General features: G+C 49.4%; 2 protein-coding genes across 2 annotated transcripts; one reads left to right on the top strand and one right to left on the bottom strand.

The window, feature by feature from the left end:
• The first annotated feature begins 1,532 nt into the window (after positions 1-1,532).
• LOC131207183 (unextended protein) lies at positions 1,533-10,170 on the top strand. Its single transcript, XM_058199794.1, has 13 exons — positions 1,533-2,041; positions 5,107-5,404; positions 5,524-5,673; positions 6,046-6,228; positions 6,294-6,509; positions 6,580-6,753; positions 6,832-7,003; positions 7,085-7,564; positions 7,636-7,902; positions 7,979-8,211; positions 8,282-8,407; positions 8,615-8,717; positions 8,917-10,170. The coding sequence occupies exons 1-13, from the start codon at positions 1,533-1,535 to the stop codon at positions 9,024-9,026; spliced, it is 3,021 nt and encodes a 1,006-aa protein (XP_058055777.1). The 3' UTR covers positions 9,027-10,170.
• Positions 10,171-11,119: 949 nt separating this feature from the next.
• Positions 11,120-13,231, bottom strand: LOC131210698 (protein asunder). The gene has a single exon (XM_058203978.1). The coding sequence runs from the start codon at positions 13,229-13,231 to the stop codon at positions 11,120-11,122; it is 2,112 nt and encodes a 703-aa protein (XP_058059961.1).
• Between the last annotated feature and the right edge of the window lie 4,779 nt (positions 13,232-18,010).

Below are 18,010 nucleotides of genomic sequence, written 5' to 3'. Positions count from 1 at the left end.
GCGTCCCAGAAATGTACGCCGATGGGTACGGTGATTTGAGAAACAAAGAGTGATATCATATGCTGCCGTTATTGCATCATCCTTTTCACAGAGGAAACTTTCGTGGAAGTCGCTGGACCGGTTTCTTCTGAACTGTTAGAAGAATTGTGTTCCCTCCAGAAACCCCACCTTAATAAATAATGTGCAAAGTCGTAGGACATCATCATGACGCCTGTTTTTGGCGGTCATACACCTGCCGTACCTTGCACGTGATTCGGATCTAAAAAGTGCATTTTAATTGCAAGTTTTGCAAGCCCTCGTACGGAGTTGAATGCACCGATAAACCGAAAAAGTTTATCACCCATCCAAATTTAGCATCCATCATTTTTACACCGAATCTCTCTCGACTGCCGACGTTGAGGGTTAACAGAAGCGATCGCGCATTCAAAACAACCGGAATCCGGCGGCTGTTGCTACGGGAACGGCGGCGGCTCACTCGGCGGCGGCTGCTTACCGAACAGCTGTCAGAAGCTCGTTGTGTCAGTCGGAGAAGCACTGTTTTGGTGACCGGACCGTAGCAAAAGTTGTTTCTGCGCTCCGCCACGGATCTGCACTCTCTCGGGACACTTTACGCGGTGGTCAGAACTCGCGCTCGCCGTGCGTACTCCTTTTTTTGTTTCCTCTGCGTGGACGCCGCTCGACGTCAAGTGCTTGAACAGAGTACGAGGAGATAAAATCGGGCCTCAGCAGTCGGGGCTCCGGTCACTTTGTGCCGGACCGGGGAGCAAACAAAAAGTGGGTTACGGTGGGTTGATAGTGAAATGTTTATATTGTTGTGCCGTACCCGCGCCGTACCACCGCAGCGCAAGAGAATGGGTTCGTTAGAAGTGTGTGCGCATAAGACGTGTGCGTGAAAATTGTGTGTCCATTTCTCGCAAAAATACCCCGTGAGGCGCATACGGCACTCCGATGCGGTTGCTGCTGCTGCTGCTGGTGTCCACGGTGAGTCATCCGGGCCATCGGACTGCCGGACACTTGTGCGTTCGCTGCTGATCCGCCCGATTCATTCACTCTTCGGTGCTGCGGCCTGCACGAGCCTAGTACCGCATCGAATCGAGAGGCGGCAACAGATCGATCGAATCTGGCCGAGAACATCTCGCTGACCAGTTGTTAAAAGCCTGTCGAGCGTAATTTTGTGCTCGGCGGGTTCCGTGTGCGTTTGGTTAGCGGTTTAAATCGCAATTCCGTGTGTTTTGCAACGGAAAAATCTGGTTGGAGCTGGTTGTGAAACTGTACGGGGAGCTAACGAGCCAAAAGAGAGAAAGAGAGAGAGAGAGTGAAAGAGAAAAGCCGAGTGGCCCGAGTGGCCCGAGTGGTCCGTCGTGGTACACCCGCGAAAAAGCGTGGTTAAAAAAGAACGAGCCAATTAACATCAAAATAATAAGGTACGCGCGCGCGTCCCCATCACACACACCAGAGACCAGCGTGCGGACAGTGGGTCCTGGGTGCGCGCGCCCTTTGTGATGGCCTCCTCCTCGCGCGCCGAGTGCAATATGTTAAAAATAATATTCCCATGCCTCGCTACCGCCGTACTGTTGTTGCTCTGCGTTACACCTGGCCAACCGTTGCCAACCGATGGTGTCCACGCGACGCCGAATGCACCATTCACGACGCTCAGCGGATCACCGGAGTCCGGCGCGACTCCGGAGACGTTCGCGAACGGCACCAACCTCGTCACGCGTGTACGGGCCGTCCCGTTTAGCGATTCCCCCGGTGGGGCATTTTGGACGGTCGGTGACGCGGCGGATAGATTATTGGGCCGAACGGAAGACGTGCCACCGGATTTGCGACGCTTGGTGTGTGACACGCTGGTGGCGGGTGGCCTCGGCAAGCGTGTGGAAGTGGCCCTCGTCCAAGGGCAAACGGGCGAACGGACTACTACGGTGGGTTTGATTTTGGACAAGGACGGAAGACCCATTCTTGGGCTTAACCTGGAGCCGGGCGGAACGCTGGATTGCATCTCGGGCTGGGGAGAAAGGATTGCGATTGTGTTTGAATATCGGTAAGTATTAATTCCATCTCTTTGTTTCTCTTCCACCAGTTTGACTGAGAACCGTTAACGGAATTAACGGAAGAGGAACAAAAAAAACCCAGCGAAATACCCCAAAGACACCAGTATGCAGTAAGACGGTGCCGCCGCAGTGTCTTGATTCTTTTCGATTCAACCAGCGGCTTGCGTTGCTCGGCCGTGCCAAGAAACTCACTTTCATTAACGAACCCGCCACCATTTAAATGATTTCTATTGAGAAGAAGGGCTCCAACTGACCGCGGAGGTCGGTAGGCGACGAGGGGGGGGGCAACTCTACTCTGCACAGTGGGTCAGCGTTCTCCGCGTTCGGGTGCACTCGGCAGGGCTGCCACTTGCCAGAAAGAGATAGCGAAAGAACAGTAAAAAGCGTTATGATGCCGAAAGCGAACATACTTACGACGCGAGCGTCCGTGGCCTTCGATTATGTTGGACCGACGGACGGCCACATGGCGCGGCGTGGCGGAAACGTGAGTGCGGGGTCTGCGATTTAGAACGCCGTCGCATCACGATACACTAACGATACGAGCGACCCGCGGGATTACTAGTAAACGGTAGCGGTCACTAAAATGTATCGATCCATTGAATAACATTTTCGAAAGCGGTGAACCACACACAAAGTGGTAAACAATGATTAAAACTACCACCAGGTTAACGTTTTACGACTTCCCGTGAGTGTGCTTCAAGCGGCGGTTCCTATTAGACGTTTTCATTCTTGTTGACAACGAAAATAATTAGTTCACGAAACCTAAACTCCTATTCTTTTCCGCTTATTTTTCCGACCATTTACAGTCTCATTTTTCACAAAGGGCTCTTTGATTTCCTTCCAATTCGTAGAACCAATGCTACACAGAGCGCGAAGGTGGCGCTGATGCGCCGTTTGTCGCTACGCGCGATCTGCGATCACTCGAGTTAACCTTAAGCTCACCTAGCACCGCAGCTATGCAATTTGTCAGCATATTCTTCGCCCGCGGAATGCGCACACTTGGTGGTCCACGTTTGCCCGATTCCCGGTCCATTTCGTGTGACATTCCATTAAATAAAAACATGAAATGAAAAATGTGTGAAGAGTTCGCACCATTGCTGCTTCTTTGGTCTTAGTTTTCTTTTGTGTGCATTCTTTTTCGTACGATTTTCGCTTCCCGTAAACAGTCATCATTGACCGTTGCGTTGATGCAAATGCTACAGCGATCAATGTTTACGGTGTTCGGCTTCGTGATGAAAACGCCCTATTTTACAACTCTTGCTTTGTTTATTACCAAAAATTGTTTGGACTCCCTTAGCAGTAGAAGCGTGACCGACATTTAGCTGATTGTCATTTCCGTTTACTATCAATCATATTTCCCTGCTTTCTTGCACTCTTGATAAATATTTTTTTTTATAGTAATGAAGACGGGTCATGATCGTTTAACACCGTTACTAATTACCGGACTCCTTCTTTGTGAATCTGTCCGCGTAAATGATTGATGGGTCAACCGATATCTGGGCACTCGGTTTATTCGAACCCGTCAATTACTCCGGTGATTCCCTGGTGCAGCCGGCCACATCTTAACGTGTTTATAATGGCACATCCAGAAGACACCCACTGTCCGCAGTATTATCGGAATCTGTTCGTTATCAGCTGATGCAGAAACTCAGCCGGTCTCTCCGCCGACGATGAAGGTGATTTGTTGGTGTCAAGAGGTCGGATACCACTTACACCTTGCCACACTTATGAAGACATCGACCCCCACGTGGCATGGCTGTGTGCCACAAACGCATCCAGAGTTTGTCCTTGTACCACCATGTTGGGCGCATGTTGAAATCGCGTCCAAATCACGCGATCGACCGATTTGTTGCTGCAGTGTTCGGTAACAGCACCGACTTGCGAACCAACACGTTCGGCATCAGTAATCCTTGCTCCTTTGAGTCATCATTCCCCGGTGTGGTGCGGTGGCTTAGGAGTGTTTCTTGATTAAACAAGTTTACCTTTGACTTGATTTGTCCTGGTCGTATCCCGGTCGGTAAAATGCTACCGGTGGGCGGGTTGCTGCCGGCTTCATAACACTCCTCTCTATGCTGATGACGCGCTTGGTGTTGGGGATAAACGGGGCTGGAGAGAGATAATGGACCATTTTATCTTTATGTCAGTCTAAAAACCTGAAAACCGACTTATCACCGACTGTTTGCCGAACTTTATGAGTGCCTCCTTATCGATATGTGCGAGTTCGGGATCCTCATTCCGTTCGCTAAGTCCGTGTTTCTCCGCCGATAAGAAGTCGTTTAACGAATCCAGTCTCGTGTGACTAGAATTAGTCATCTAATTTATTTTGATCAACAAATGTGGTTTCGTTATTGTGCAACCCTTGAAAATACAGCAGGTGTCAATGATTTCATATATTGTCTGTTCTACTGTTGTCTCAATGGAGAGTTCATGATAACATTGCCTTAATGTTTTCCTCTTTATTCGCTTTTTGTGCTTTTTTCGTCAAACATTTTGTATTTGGAGCCTTTGTACAGAAAGAAAAGTTCAGCGCATAGAATGGTCAACGGGTTTTCAGTAGAATGTGTGGGTAAATCTGAGCCCACTCTTCAAAACGCGGAATGCCACGGTGACCCGAACCTCGCCGAGCAACGTTATCTTGTGCAGGATGCATTTCAGGTCTGTCCGCGACAACACTCCCGCGATGATGGTGATCATCTTGCCAGGATTCAAGTTGTTTTCATCTTGTCGTGGGGCGCGAGTTTCCTATGGTACGGTGTCCCTCCTCACCGCACGCAACCTTACCAATATGTATTTAATTACTAACGACGACGGGACCTTGGAAGGTTGAGCTGTTTTTCATTTCGGCCGGCCGGCCGATTCGCCGGCTCCGAGGTGTAATCGATTATTCATTCCGGGCGTGGTTGACACCGTGGTTGTTTTAGGACGTGGACGCTTTTTTCATTTTTTAGACGATAGAACACGCTGATCGAATATAAAGCATTCCGTTTCAGAAGAATCGCACAGCAGTTAATAAAATTCAAAATTGTCCGATGATTAACCAAAATATTAATTGCAGCGACTCGCGTCCCAAACGAAACATCGATCACCATGCTGGGGGCAGCAAAAACGCCATTAAGCGGCAACCGGCGGACACGGAACAGTTTAGCGAGCCGCGTATCGACGGCTACCGCGTAGAGCATTCGGATAAGCACCTCGAGACGGAGGACGGCGGTGTTCCGTCGGTGCACAGTAATTCCCCGGTGATGTTGCGCCTGTTTGGCACGGGAATCACCCGCGGCACGGTGATCATCTTTACGCACGAGCAGCAGCGCCACGGTGGACCATGCCAGGTGCCGGTGACGGAGAAGTTTCGAGTGAGAATCATAGCATCACCTACGCCACGGCGACGACGACGACGACGGCGGCGATGGTACAGATGGATTATGCATCTAAATACTCACACATCCTTTTGTTATGCCCACCGTCCCCGTAGGTTATGGAGGCCGATGCCAGCGGAACGAGCGGGCTGGTGCCAGTGGAGCTGCCGGACGTTACGAAGCACAAGTACTTTTACCTGTGCGCCAAGTACGAGGCCACTGACCCAGTGTCAACCGCGACGACCGCGACGACCACGACGCAACAGGTACGAAAGGACATCGAGCCGGTTTGTGCCGTCGTGTGCACGCTATTGGGTCCATCGCACTCGGTTCTAATGGCCTCCGGGCCACGTGTTACGCCGCGCCAGCGCTTAAATATGTTTGCACTCCGTTGAACGGCGGTGATTATATAATGCAAGAATCTAATATTGTAAACCGCGGACCATGCGGTTGAAACTAGCGTGAGTGATGACGTCGGCGACATTTCGCGATGGAGCGTGCTCGTACAGTGTATGGCGGATGTCGTCGTTTGGTTAAACCGAAAATTAATTTAATTTAATTTTTTATTCATTATTCATTTTTCTGCCAAATCTCATTCTGATGTATTATCATGTAACGGTTTATGCTACTTTCCGTAGGTGCTCGATACCGTGCAACCGTTCATCCATCAGGGTTCGGAACCGTGGATGCGAATGACGAGTTTCACGCCCTTTCTGCCTGTTTGGCTAGCGTTGATCATCATTGGGGTGTGCCTCGTATTTTCCGCCCTCTTCTCTGGGCTCAATCTAGGTCTCATGTCGTTGGATCGCACGGATCTTAAGGTATGGTTCTCGTCCAGTGGCTTCCAACAAACAGCCAGTGATCGACAATTGTCCACCTTCACCAGATCCTGTGCAACACGGGTACGGAGCAGGAGAAACTGTACGCCAAAGCGATTCAACCGGTCCGCGATCACGGTAACTACTTGCTGTGCAGCATTCTGCTCGGTAACGTGCTGGTCAACTCGACCTTCACCATTCTGCTCGACAGTCTCACGTCGGGGCTGGTGGCCGTCATCTGCTCCACGATAGCAATCGTCATCTTCGGTGAAATCACTCCGCAGGTCGGTTCGTGCGGCGGTCCCTAAGCCTCGAATTGTTCGTTGTGAAATACAACACCTTTGATCTCCGCAGGCCATCTGCTCTCGTCACGGTCTGGCCGTCGGTGCCAAAACGATCTTCGTCACCAAGTGCGTGATGCTGATAACGTTCCCTCTCTCGTATCCCACCTCGAAGATCCTGGACTATCTCCTGGGCGAGGAGATTGGCAACTTTTACAACCGAGAGCGCCTGAAAGAGTTGGTAAAGGTGAGTCATACCAGGGCCGGAGTTTTCTTTTCGTCGTCTTTTCGCAACGGTTTTCGGCTTTCGTTTGGGTGTCCGTAGGTTACCAACGATATGAATGATTTGGATAAGGATGAAGTGAACGTCATTTCGGGCGTGCTGGAGCTGCGCAAGAAAACCGTCAGCGAGGTGATGACACGCCTCGAAGACGCGTTCATGCTGTCGCTGGATGCGGTGTTGGATTTCGAAACCATCACCGAAATCATGAAATCGGGTAACAACCGAGAGTCCCATTTTTTGCCCTACATGATAGTTTATTGAGTGTGCCGTTCTTCCCACGGTTGGATGCCGGCAGGATTCTCTCGCATTCCAGTGTACGAAGGGGATCGTCAGAACATTATCGCACTGATGTACATCAAGGACCTCGCGTTCGTCGACCCGGACGAAAACTATCCACTGAAAACGCTGTGCGAGTTCTATCGCAACCCGTGCCATTTCGTGTTCTACGATCTAACACTCGACGTAATGTTTAAGGAGTTCAAGGAGGGCCACAAAGGCCACATGGCGTTCGTGCACCGTGTCAACAGCGAGGGCGAAGGCGATCCGTTCTACGAAACGATCGGGCTCGTTACGCTAGAGGACGTGATCGAGGAGTTGATACAGGCGGAGATCATCGACGAAACGGACGTGTTCACCGACAACACGCGCAAGGTGCGCCGCGACCGGATCAAGCGCCAAGACTTCACCGTCTTCGCGCAGAGCCGTGACACGAACGCGCAGCGTTTGCGCATTTCGCCGCAGCTCACACTGGCCACGTTCCAGTACCTTACGACTAGTGAGTGTTGGCCGGGTGAGGTCTCTTCCATGCTAAAGCCCATTCTGACGAGTGGTGTGTCGAATTTTCAGCTGTCGATGCGTTCAAGAGCGACTACGTGTCGGACACGATCCTGCGTCGCTTGCTCAACCAGGACATTGTGCATCACATCAAGTTCAAGGGCAAGGAAAAGAACGATGCTCGCACCAGCATCATCACCCGCGGGACGCAGCTCGATTACTTTGTGCTGATACTGGAGGGGCGCGTGGAGGTGACCGTCGGCAAGGAGAATCTCATCTTCGAGAGTGGCCCATTCACGTACTTCGGTGTGCAAGCGCTCACGCAAAACGTTGGCTACGGTACGTGGCCGCTGGCAGTTTTTGCCGTCGACGTTGGTGGATTCATTAGGCTGGAATGTTTACTATTTGCCAACAGACTTTGCCGGTGATACGCCGCAGCAAATCATGGGCTCGCTGCAGTCGCTGAACCGCGATGCGAGTCTGCGCCACACGTTCATCCCGGACTACACGGTGAAGGCGGTGACGGAGGTGCTGCATTTGCAGATTAGCCGCAATCTGTACCTGGCGGCGAAGCGTGCGACGCTCATGGAACGCTCGCAGCGTATGGGCAGCGATCAGATGGATCCACTGGATGCGGAGGTTGAGAAGGTAGTCAATGCGACTCGCAAGCTTTGTTTCGCTTTCACACAAATAATCATGTTCTACTTCCATTGAACAGCTGCTTCACTCGCTAGATGAAGATGATCACAGTATAACGGCCGACACGACGAACCTGACCGTGCATTCCGGCACGAAGGCCAGCAAAGCGTCCAGCAAGGCAGCCTCACCGACGATGGCCTTAAATGTAAGTGGTCGCCATCGACCGATTATCCTTCACACATGTTTAAGTGTTTCTGTATGTTCCGAACATGTGTTTCCATCGACAGGGGATTGTCCATCGTATCACAGTCGGGTGCCGAAACTGAACCACCTTGTGATAACGTTCTCTGTTGTGTGCCCAAAATAACCGTTTCCTTTTCTTTTCTACGTTCTCATCTCTTCCCATCTCAAGGATCATACTAACAAAACGAATTTCAATGTGCCTACCAACAACCATACAGTATTAGTGCACGCCAATCTTTCCAGTGCCGCTGCTGTCAACGAGAATAATATAGGTAGAGGCTGGCAAATGCATTTTGTCACATACACTCAGTTAAAGTGCCCACTTCCGAGACCCGGCCCGCTCGCACAGTGTGTGGGCTCGGGTTATCGGGGGACCGAGGCCGCTTCCGTCGTGCTAACACGATCTCCGCCGTCTAATGTCATTGTTTCTCTTTCTCGGTTTCTCCCTTGACTGTTCCTTTCCTTTTGCAGCGACATCCCCAACTACCGGCGGAAGTTCGACGGGCACTGCTGCTGCTGGAAACCGAAAGTCGTCGGATTCCACGGACCCTAGCAGTGTTCCGCTCCTGTCCAAGCCATAACGCACGCCGTACCATAATGTCGCCGTCGTACTGGGGTACAGCTCCGCATCACTCCTCTAGTGTTACCACTTCGCCCGCCCGTACACGGCGCCTCATTCGGTGGTGAGCGCGTCGGTTCGATCCCCACTCGTCGCCGCCCAGCAGTTTAAGGGGATTCGAGCGCTGGGAGGCGCAACTGCCGTTCCTTATTCCACGTTGACTTTGACTCGTATTATTATTGCTACTACTACTACTACTGCAACTATTACCAATTCTCAATCGCTACGATTACCACCACCACTTGGGAGCCGTTAGTAAGCCGCGTGCGCTGAAGTCCTGATAGTTGAAGTTGCATTTTTCGTTTTTTATCATCCTCTACTATTGTCCGGTTTAAGAATGCTGATCCGAAGAGAATGAAACTAATTCTACGCGATACGCGATATACAGACCGCGCTTCCCGCCGAGCGACGACCCGGCGGGAAGTGCTGTCACTTCTGTAAATGGTTTGTAAAATAAGGCAAAAAGTTAGTTAAAAAGCGAACAAAGTGTATCGAATTGCTTGAAGAGTGCCCGTCCTGCGGTGGACACTTCGGAAATCGCAGGATCGCTAGTCTCGTCCGTGGGGGTGAGTTGGAGCGCTATTATCCTAAGACAGCGTGCAAGACGTACTTACGCGATGTGTGTTTGCGCTACACGCAACAGTTTGTCTGTCTGTGTGTTTGTGTATGTGTGTTTGTGTGTGTGCGGACACGTGCTACGCGTTTGTTGCACTGTTTCCAAATAAAACCAACCAAATAGTAACACTGTTGCGGGAAAACGAATTCAGAGTGTAAGAAAACAAAAAGCGCGGTCCCCGTCGCCGGTTAAAAGGCAAAGGAGGGCGAACACGAAAATGGGGAAAACCCTGCAACGGGTAGTGCAACAACAGAGAGAGATATCGGAACATCGTACCTGCCACACGGAACGGAAAGTTTACGCAAAAATAAGGGCGAAGTATTTGTTCTCCGTTTGCCTCGAGTTGAATTGATCCTTGTTTAGAGCGATTGATAGTAAAAAGAATGATGAATACGGTAGAAAAAAAAACGCTACCACACAGCACCGCGTGAGTGGCGGTGCACGTGCTGATGGTACGGAGAGTTAGCGAAAAGTTTGCGTTTTTTTGTAGTTCGACCAAAAGATAAATATAGATAATCTTATATTTCTGTTACGTGGTGTTTATTCTGTTTCAGTGTAATGGTGTTGGAAATGAAAGAAAATCCTCAGATCATTGCCATCCGTTTGTTTTCGTAGCCACGGAAATTCACGTAAATTCAGTAAATCGTTCGTTATGTTTGCCATTCGCCCGTAGGGCGTGTTTCTGTAACGTGGTTGTTACGTGGTGCCGGCTGAAGCGGTCCGGAGTGTTCAACCGGAAGCTGGTCCTTTCAGCGGATCCGCAGCATCGTCGGAACCCCCTCGATACGGAAGCGGACGTGATCGTCGCGTGGATCTCTGAAAGCGGCGGCTGGGAGCCGCAGAAGGAGATCACCTTTACGGGACACTGCGTGGTGTGGGTTGCTGTTCATTGTAGTGTTTTTCCTTAAGACACTCGGCCTGTAATAAATTCCAAACTTTTGCTCTTAGAACCGTAAAAGCCGTCATTTGAATTTTCTTTCCGCTGGAATTGGAAAGAAATTAGCTATCGAAAGAAATGAGGTAGGAAAGTAAGATAAAGCTCGTGGCAATGCACGAAAGAAAATTAGTTTCCGTTGGAAGCTTCAGGAAAAAAAACATTTGGGAAACCCTACACGCGCCTTTCTTCTCGACCTGACGCAGAGGTTTTCGCATGCTGCGCCATTTGCTGGCCATTCCAGTGTCTTGGGTCGCTCCTGCTCCCCTAGTCAAATTTCGGATTTTTCGGGTTTCGGATTTGTTCGGTCCTTTTTAATTTTTTCGTTTGTTTCGCTGCGGGTGGACAATTTTCGCTTGGGGGAATCCAAACAATCGAACCAAAAAGGAGTTTGAAGTGACTTAAAAGTATGTTTTGTTTTATTTACGCATATGGGGTCAAAAACAAATGTACAACCTTTCCGCAACTTAGACGTTACTTTACACACGATGGTCCTATCTCTCCCTTACTTCACATCGGCCGATCGTCCCTGGCCGGCGTCGGGATCCTTCGCCCCCACGTGAGGATACAACTTCGCCACCTGGCCGGGGGGCGTACAGAGGCGGCCGCTGAAATCGATGCGCTTCTGGCTGATGGTGCGCTCGGTGGTGGCCAGCACATCGAGCAGCGATCGGGCCCCGGTGTTGAACAGCTTTTTGTTCCCTCCCGCTATGCCGCGTGCTCCGAGCAACGCCAGAGCGCTGTTGATCGTCGAACCGGACGCTTCCCGGCCACCCAGCAGGGTTGCCGCTCCGGCAGAAGAGTCACCCGTCCCCATCGAGTGCGGCGGAGACATGGGGGAATCGGTCGTGGCCCGGATCACGCTGGCACGGTGCGCATCGACCGTCGTCGTACCACCGTCCAGTGCACTGCCGGCGCCGCTACCGCCCGTACCGTGGCCATCGTCCGCCGACGGGTACATCCGGCGGCACTCGCGAATGCAACTCACGATCGCTTTGTGCGCCGGCGACGAGCCGTTGCAGTTGACGATGGTTTCCAGTTCGCACCACAGCAACCGGTACTGTTCTTCCTTTTTGCTCCCCTTCAACCGGTGGCCCATATTGGGGATAGCCAGCGATTCCTGGCGCTCCTCGAGCTGAGACAGATTGTAGATCGACTTCAGGCACAGCATCTTCTCCTCCTCCGTGAGGTCCGGCTTCTGTGTCAGCACCAGCACCGGTTCGACGAACTGGCGCACGTTGTAGAGCACGGTCCGGCCGAGCGTCAGGGGCCAGTAGCGCGAGTTGCGCCCGAGCTTGGCGCGCATCTTTTGCAGTCCCTCATCCAGTTGCCTTTCGGGCAGCGGCTTCAAGGGCACCAGCCGATGTTGCTGCATCAGCTGGCCAAAGTCCGGTATCCGGTAGTCGGTCACGCGCCCACCGCCACCCTCCGATATCGACGGTGGGTCCTCGAGGCAGCTGCGGGCAGTGTTGAGCGAATGGATGAAAATTTCACCTCCGTGTGCCGACAGCAGATGGCTCGTGATTTTGCCGCCCGACTTTTTCGGCATCTCGAGCAACACGGAGCGACCGCCGAGCAGAAAGTTAATGAGACACGAGCTGGGCCGGGACGTTACATCGACGGGTGTCACACGGCACTGGGCAAGGCACGGTTGCATCTCGGACGAGCCGCAACTCCGCGGTGTGCACCACTTGAGCGTCACCGTCTCGTAGTCCAGTCCCACCTTGACGCTGTGCGGTAGCACCAGTTCCGTGCCGAGAAACACCGAGTGGGCCGTGCGGCCGTGAAAGATCTCCACGTCGTAGTTGGCGCTCGAGCTGGCGTTCTGTTCCTCCTTCATCGGGATCCCGGTGACCGTGGTGCTGGCCAAATCGAAGTGCAGCAGAATCAGGCGCGTCAGTTTGTTCGAAATTTTGTTTGCCTTGTTCGAGTGGATCTCGGAGCGAAGGATCGGGGAGATGTCGATCGGCGCCCGGTTCGTGACCATCGATTCCATGTTGGCCGGGTACAGGTTGATGATCACCAGGTGGCACTGATCGATCCGGATGTACTCCTTGTGGCCGGCCGCAATCGCGTTCTGATTCTCGAGCACCGTCTGGAAGATGTCGGCCAAATTGTTCATGCTGCCATCGTCCCGGGCCGAAGTGATACAAATGACGCGCCCCCGGTTGACGAGCTTCGAGCCCTCGTTTTTGGCGTGTGCGGCCAACTGTTCTCGCTGCGGTTCGGTCGGTTCGGCCAGCGCTTCGATGGCCGCCCGCAACCCGTGGATAACGGAGTACTCGTTCGTTTGGGTTTGTTGTGGCGGAACCCCCACCATCGACATGGCATTCATGATGTGCGCTAGGTTCTGCGTTCCGGCCATCCACGTGTTCACGATGTGCGCTGCCGAGTCGCTGACCACGAACCGAATGAGCTTGCCGGCCGGGAACAGGTCGTACGCAATGCGACAGTACTCGACCGACGCTTCGACCGCACACGTCCACAGACTCTTGCTGATCGGCGGGATCGGCAGCTTGCTCTTGATGAAGTCACAATCGATGGGACTTTCGCACGAGATGCCAAAGTACGGCGTGTGGTCCAGCACGAACACGGTTTTGTGGTTAATCTCGTTCATGGTGCCGCCGTTTCGAAACTAACCGTAACGCCGCGACGATTAGCCAGAATTCGATTTGTTTACATCGCGCGTTGCCGGTCAGTGGTGACAGTTCGGATTGTTGACGTCTGCCACAGGGTGATTCGCGCACCACAAAACGTTTCACCGATTTGACATATAGATGGCGCCACTGTTTTTATTGATCCTTCGTCGTTGAACATTTAAATGTATAAATGAATAGAAAAATTAAATGATCGTTTTTTACGTAGAAGCAATAGAGCACATCAAAACACCCCGGCCAAGGACGAACAAGGACACCGAGTATGGCTCATGGAAGGTTCGTACTCTGGGAAGAGCGGCCGCCTTGTGATACTCCCACCGATTGGCTGCAATGAGGGCAAAGTCCAAGTAAAACACACGGTTTTCTTTTTTGAAGCATAAAAAATAGTACTTTTTTATTTTTCAGTTTTTCTTACCTTTTTCATTTGATCAGTAAAAAATAGTTAAAAAATTAAACTACCTTGATAGGAATACAAAAATTTGCTCTACCTTTGTTCTTTTCGTCTTCTGCTTCTTCTTCGACTTCTTTCGCTTTTTATGTATTGCGCGCGGCTCTCCAAAATCATTTGCGTTTCGTTTTCGCTTACAAACCCGTGTGTTAGCCTTTGTTTCCACTGTTCACACTTTATCGCGTCGTGTTCATTAGCCCGGCACGCGATCTGTTCGTATTTCAAACACCAAACACAGCACGATCGCGGCGCTTTGCGTATTCTTCATCTTTATTACTCTTGTATTTGTGTGGTGCGTTGTTCTTTGCCCGCTCTTTTCATATACTTTCTTCTTCGTGTTCCACCGCCTAGTGGAACACGCGCGACACGCATCCTTCCGTTTCCGATCGTTGCAGAAATGAGTGCAATTTTTGTATTGGTCTTTTGTGTTTCGCAAAGGAGCCGTTGGCCCATTAAGGTTGCGCCACGTTTACGTTTCCGTTGCCATTCCATCTCATATATAATGCGTCATATCAAATCGTTGTGGCCGTTTTCGAAATGAGTTAACGTTATCCCCTCATTTTTCGTTTCGGATCGCATGTAGTGTCATCCATTGCGCCGCACTATCTTTTCTGCATCTTTCTTCGCGGTGGCCGGGTTTCTGGTACTTTTCTTCGTTAGCCTGTGTTTTATCCCATCCTGTGGACGCGCACGCGGCTCTGTGCCGGCCGTCTACCGATTTTTGTTTTTTGTTTGTTTTGCCTTTGCTTTATTATACTCTTGTTAATTTTCTTTATCTTTGAATCAGATTTCCTGCTTGTCTAAATATATTGTTACTTTTATTTTGTTTTATTCTTTTAATTTCTTTTTTTCTCTAGAACCTACACTCTAAACTGTAAAAAAAGGTTCATCAAACTATGGCGCCTACATTTGGTCTATATAGACGGATGTAATAAAAAACAGCTAGAACAGTAATAAACCTCTAAATATTTTTTTGTTGTTTTGCTTCCTCTCCCTACATGTATAATGTTTTTTTTTGTTGGATGTTTCCTTCCCGTTTTCTGTTCTCTCGTTCTTTATTTTTATTATAATTATTATTATTAATTAATAATTGTTATAATTATTCATTATTATTCGCTAGTAATTTTGCTTCCATTTTTTTTCTTCTTTGTTTGAGTTCTGTCCAATGTTTGTGTAAGTGTTATTCTCTCTTGTCCTTTTGTAAGACATTTTATTCACCATCATTTTCACCAGCTCATCCTTTCTGTTCTCGAGTGGGCCGTGTGGCTGTGTTGTGTTTGGGAATTTGATAAAAAATGAAGGTGAGTCTGTGTAGGGTATGAGATTTCCATTTAGCTTGGTTCTCTAGCCTCACTGCCTTTACTTCTTCGTAAGCTTATTAACAAGTATATCCGCGCTACGGAATCGATGATATCGTGTTTCAAATTCAAGTAAATGGCTACAAGTGTCTTTTGAACTGATATTCGGACGCATTACGAGTGTGTGTATCGTTCTATAAGTGCCGTTGAACACCACTTACCAAACTGGAACGTGACTTATCCGACTCTGGTAACAAAAATCTAAACAAGGCTAACGGTAGCCAAAAGCAACGATTTCGCGGCGATAACGTACTTACAACGCGTGCCTGTGTGTTGTTTTTTTATAATCTAAATAAGAACAGAATATTTGCTATAAAATTAGCTACAAACTTAGCGGCTTCAAGGGGCTGCTCGCCTACAAAACTCACTGCAAGTGTGCACAATGTTTCACCGAAGGAAAAACGGCATTGCATAGTATGTATGTTTGGGCTAAAAACAGAAGTAGTAAACAAGCACATCTTGTTGGGACACACTCATTGGACCACACCATTGGTTTACAAAGCTTTTGTTTAAGCTGTTGTTTGCTTTCCTTCTCGCAACCCTACTCTAAGTAACAGACAACAAAACTATATAACACTTGGAACGAATCGCGCCGCGGAGAGTGTGGTGTAAGAAGTGTGGATTGCAGTTGGGACCTCCCGCGTGCTCGACGCTCGCCGCTTCTTTTGTCGCATTTTTCTTGTGTTTTCTTCAAGTTTTCGTTTTTTTTATATCAAACTTATTCGACCGATGGCGAAGCTTCCTTCTACTACCAAACTGGTATTGCACGAGTTTATTTAGTAATTTTTGTTTGGCCATATAAAAACAATCCTTGCTTTTGGTAATTTTTGCCGATTGAAAAACACCCAGTCTGTGTGCGCGCGCGCTGCGCAACGATGGAACAGAAAAGTTAGTAATACCGAACAACAGCCGAAACAACGCAAACTTCTCGTTCACTCAGTGGGAAAAGTGTGGAGTGGCACGGGTCTCTGTCCACTGTCACTCGGATTAGCCCATAGATAGCCTGTAGGTTAAGGGTAAGAACCGTTACGGCGTGTTGCGCGCGCAACTCGAATTGATTGCGTGTATTTTGCTTTTGCGCGCTTCCCGTTCCATGCACACACGACGTTTGTATTTTTTGAATGATTTAGTTTTTGTTAAAAAATGTCAGCTACAAGTATAAAAAACATTTTCCCATCTGGTTCCCTCTAAAGTCCGTCCGCCGTGTCACACCGCCGTCTCTCTGGCGTATGTGTCGTTCGTTCATGTGGTGGAGTGTGTAGTTGTTGCTTTTTGTTGCGTGTTTCGTTTTTTTTTCTTCTTGTATGTCGAATCAGTTCCTAATTGCTGCTTTACATTTTGCTTTTAGAAATACCTAAACCGTACGTTTTATCAGTTAAGTTTAATTATTCAGTTTTCAAGTTGGTTTATATGCTTATCATCATCTGCGGGTCCGCCACTCAACGCCACTCTGCCCCCATTTATAATCCTTGCAACCTCTCCGAGAGAAGGGTGCACGGATAAAAGCGCTTGACAATTGCCGTACTTTATGATTTTGCCATTACTTCGTGAAAAATGCTCTAAAATTAGGATCCAACATCTACCCAAAGGTGCTACGATTGATCTCGTGTCATCGAGGAATTTCGGCCTTTTTTGCCAACCACCATTCCCTCACTGAATACGCACTTGTGTTCGTTTTTCGCTAGTTGGGTTTGAGAAAAGTGGAGAGTTGAGCAAATGCGCTCCCATCTACGACCCCCCGGACAGAGTTCGGGGACAGAGGTTGCGCGCATCGCTCCCTTCAAGAAGTTCTGCCGTTTTTCAACTCGCCCCGCTCGAAACACAAGAAAACCAGCGCTTCACAAACGACGATCCGAACGAACGGAGGTTGAATTACCAATTTCTAAATCATTCTTACGACATTGCACTTTGGCAATTGCTTATTTTGAAATTGCTTTTCCATAGACGATGCTATTGCGTTCATACACACATACACACGCACACAAGGGGGCGCGCTTATCTGGCAGCGGGTGGTTGGGTAAGTTTGGGTAGTGACCGTTGGAAAGTTCATCCCGTCCAGCACGCTCGGATACTCTATCCGACGCGCCCAAGGTAGAACAGAACAAAAAGGGAATTCCTCTTCTATTTTGTCCTCCCTCTGTCCACCAGCCCGGGCGTCCTGCGCGTGGGAGATAAACAATAGAGTTCCGTTTCCGCTTGTGGGTATTTTGTGGGTCACAGAAAGTCTCGCCGTCTCGCTGCGTTGGCGGTGTGTTTCTTGGTTTTCGAGTTAAATTTATATTGCCTGCCTGCTTTTTCGTGCTTGCGGTTTTGCTTGGTTAGCCATCGGGTTAAGGTTAGGAGGAGGAGCTTGAACACTGAACTACAAATACTATTATGTTTAGTTTTTCCATTGCTTTCCCTCCGTTTCTTTGGGTTGGCTTTGCAAAAACGTTACACTGAGAATCGATACTTTTTTGCTGGTTTCCGTGTTTTTACAGCTGCTGTTATAGAGTTGTATTAAAATGTGTTAGTGTTTTGTTGTTCTGTTATTTTGTAGTTTGTTTTTATTAAATGTTCGCTTCTGTTGTTTTGTCTACGGTTGCTCATTGCTTTGTTGTTGGTTTGATGGTTTGTCTTTAGCTGCCGGGTATAGAGTAAGACATGAGTGGTTCTTCCGACTGATTAGTTTGTGGACGCGATCACGCTTCAAACGCCGTAGAGCAAGTACATTATTAACGCTGTTCCTATTGCCTCACGCGTGGACTGCACTGTGTATGGATAATCGGTGTATATCGGGTAATATTTAGTTAGTAGCATTAGCGAGGGGATGGTAAGATTATATATATGTTAGCATTTTTTGCATTTATTATCGACTCGAGTTACATCATTAAAGGGGTTCCGTTCCCTTCTCGCTTTCCATTTCTTTTCTTTTCCAATAGTTTCCGTTTCAT

This window comes from Anopheles bellator, chromosome 2 (genome assembly GCF_943735745.2).
Source record: "Anopheles bellator chromosome 2, idAnoBellAS_SP24_06.2, whole genome shotgun sequence".
In the NCBI taxonomy this organism is placed as follows: Eukaryota; Metazoa; Arthropoda; class Insecta; order Diptera; family Culicidae; genus Anopheles; species Anopheles bellator.
The sequence above is the reverse complement of the archived record's forward strand: the minus strand, read 5'-3'. Positions and strand labels throughout refer to the sequence as shown.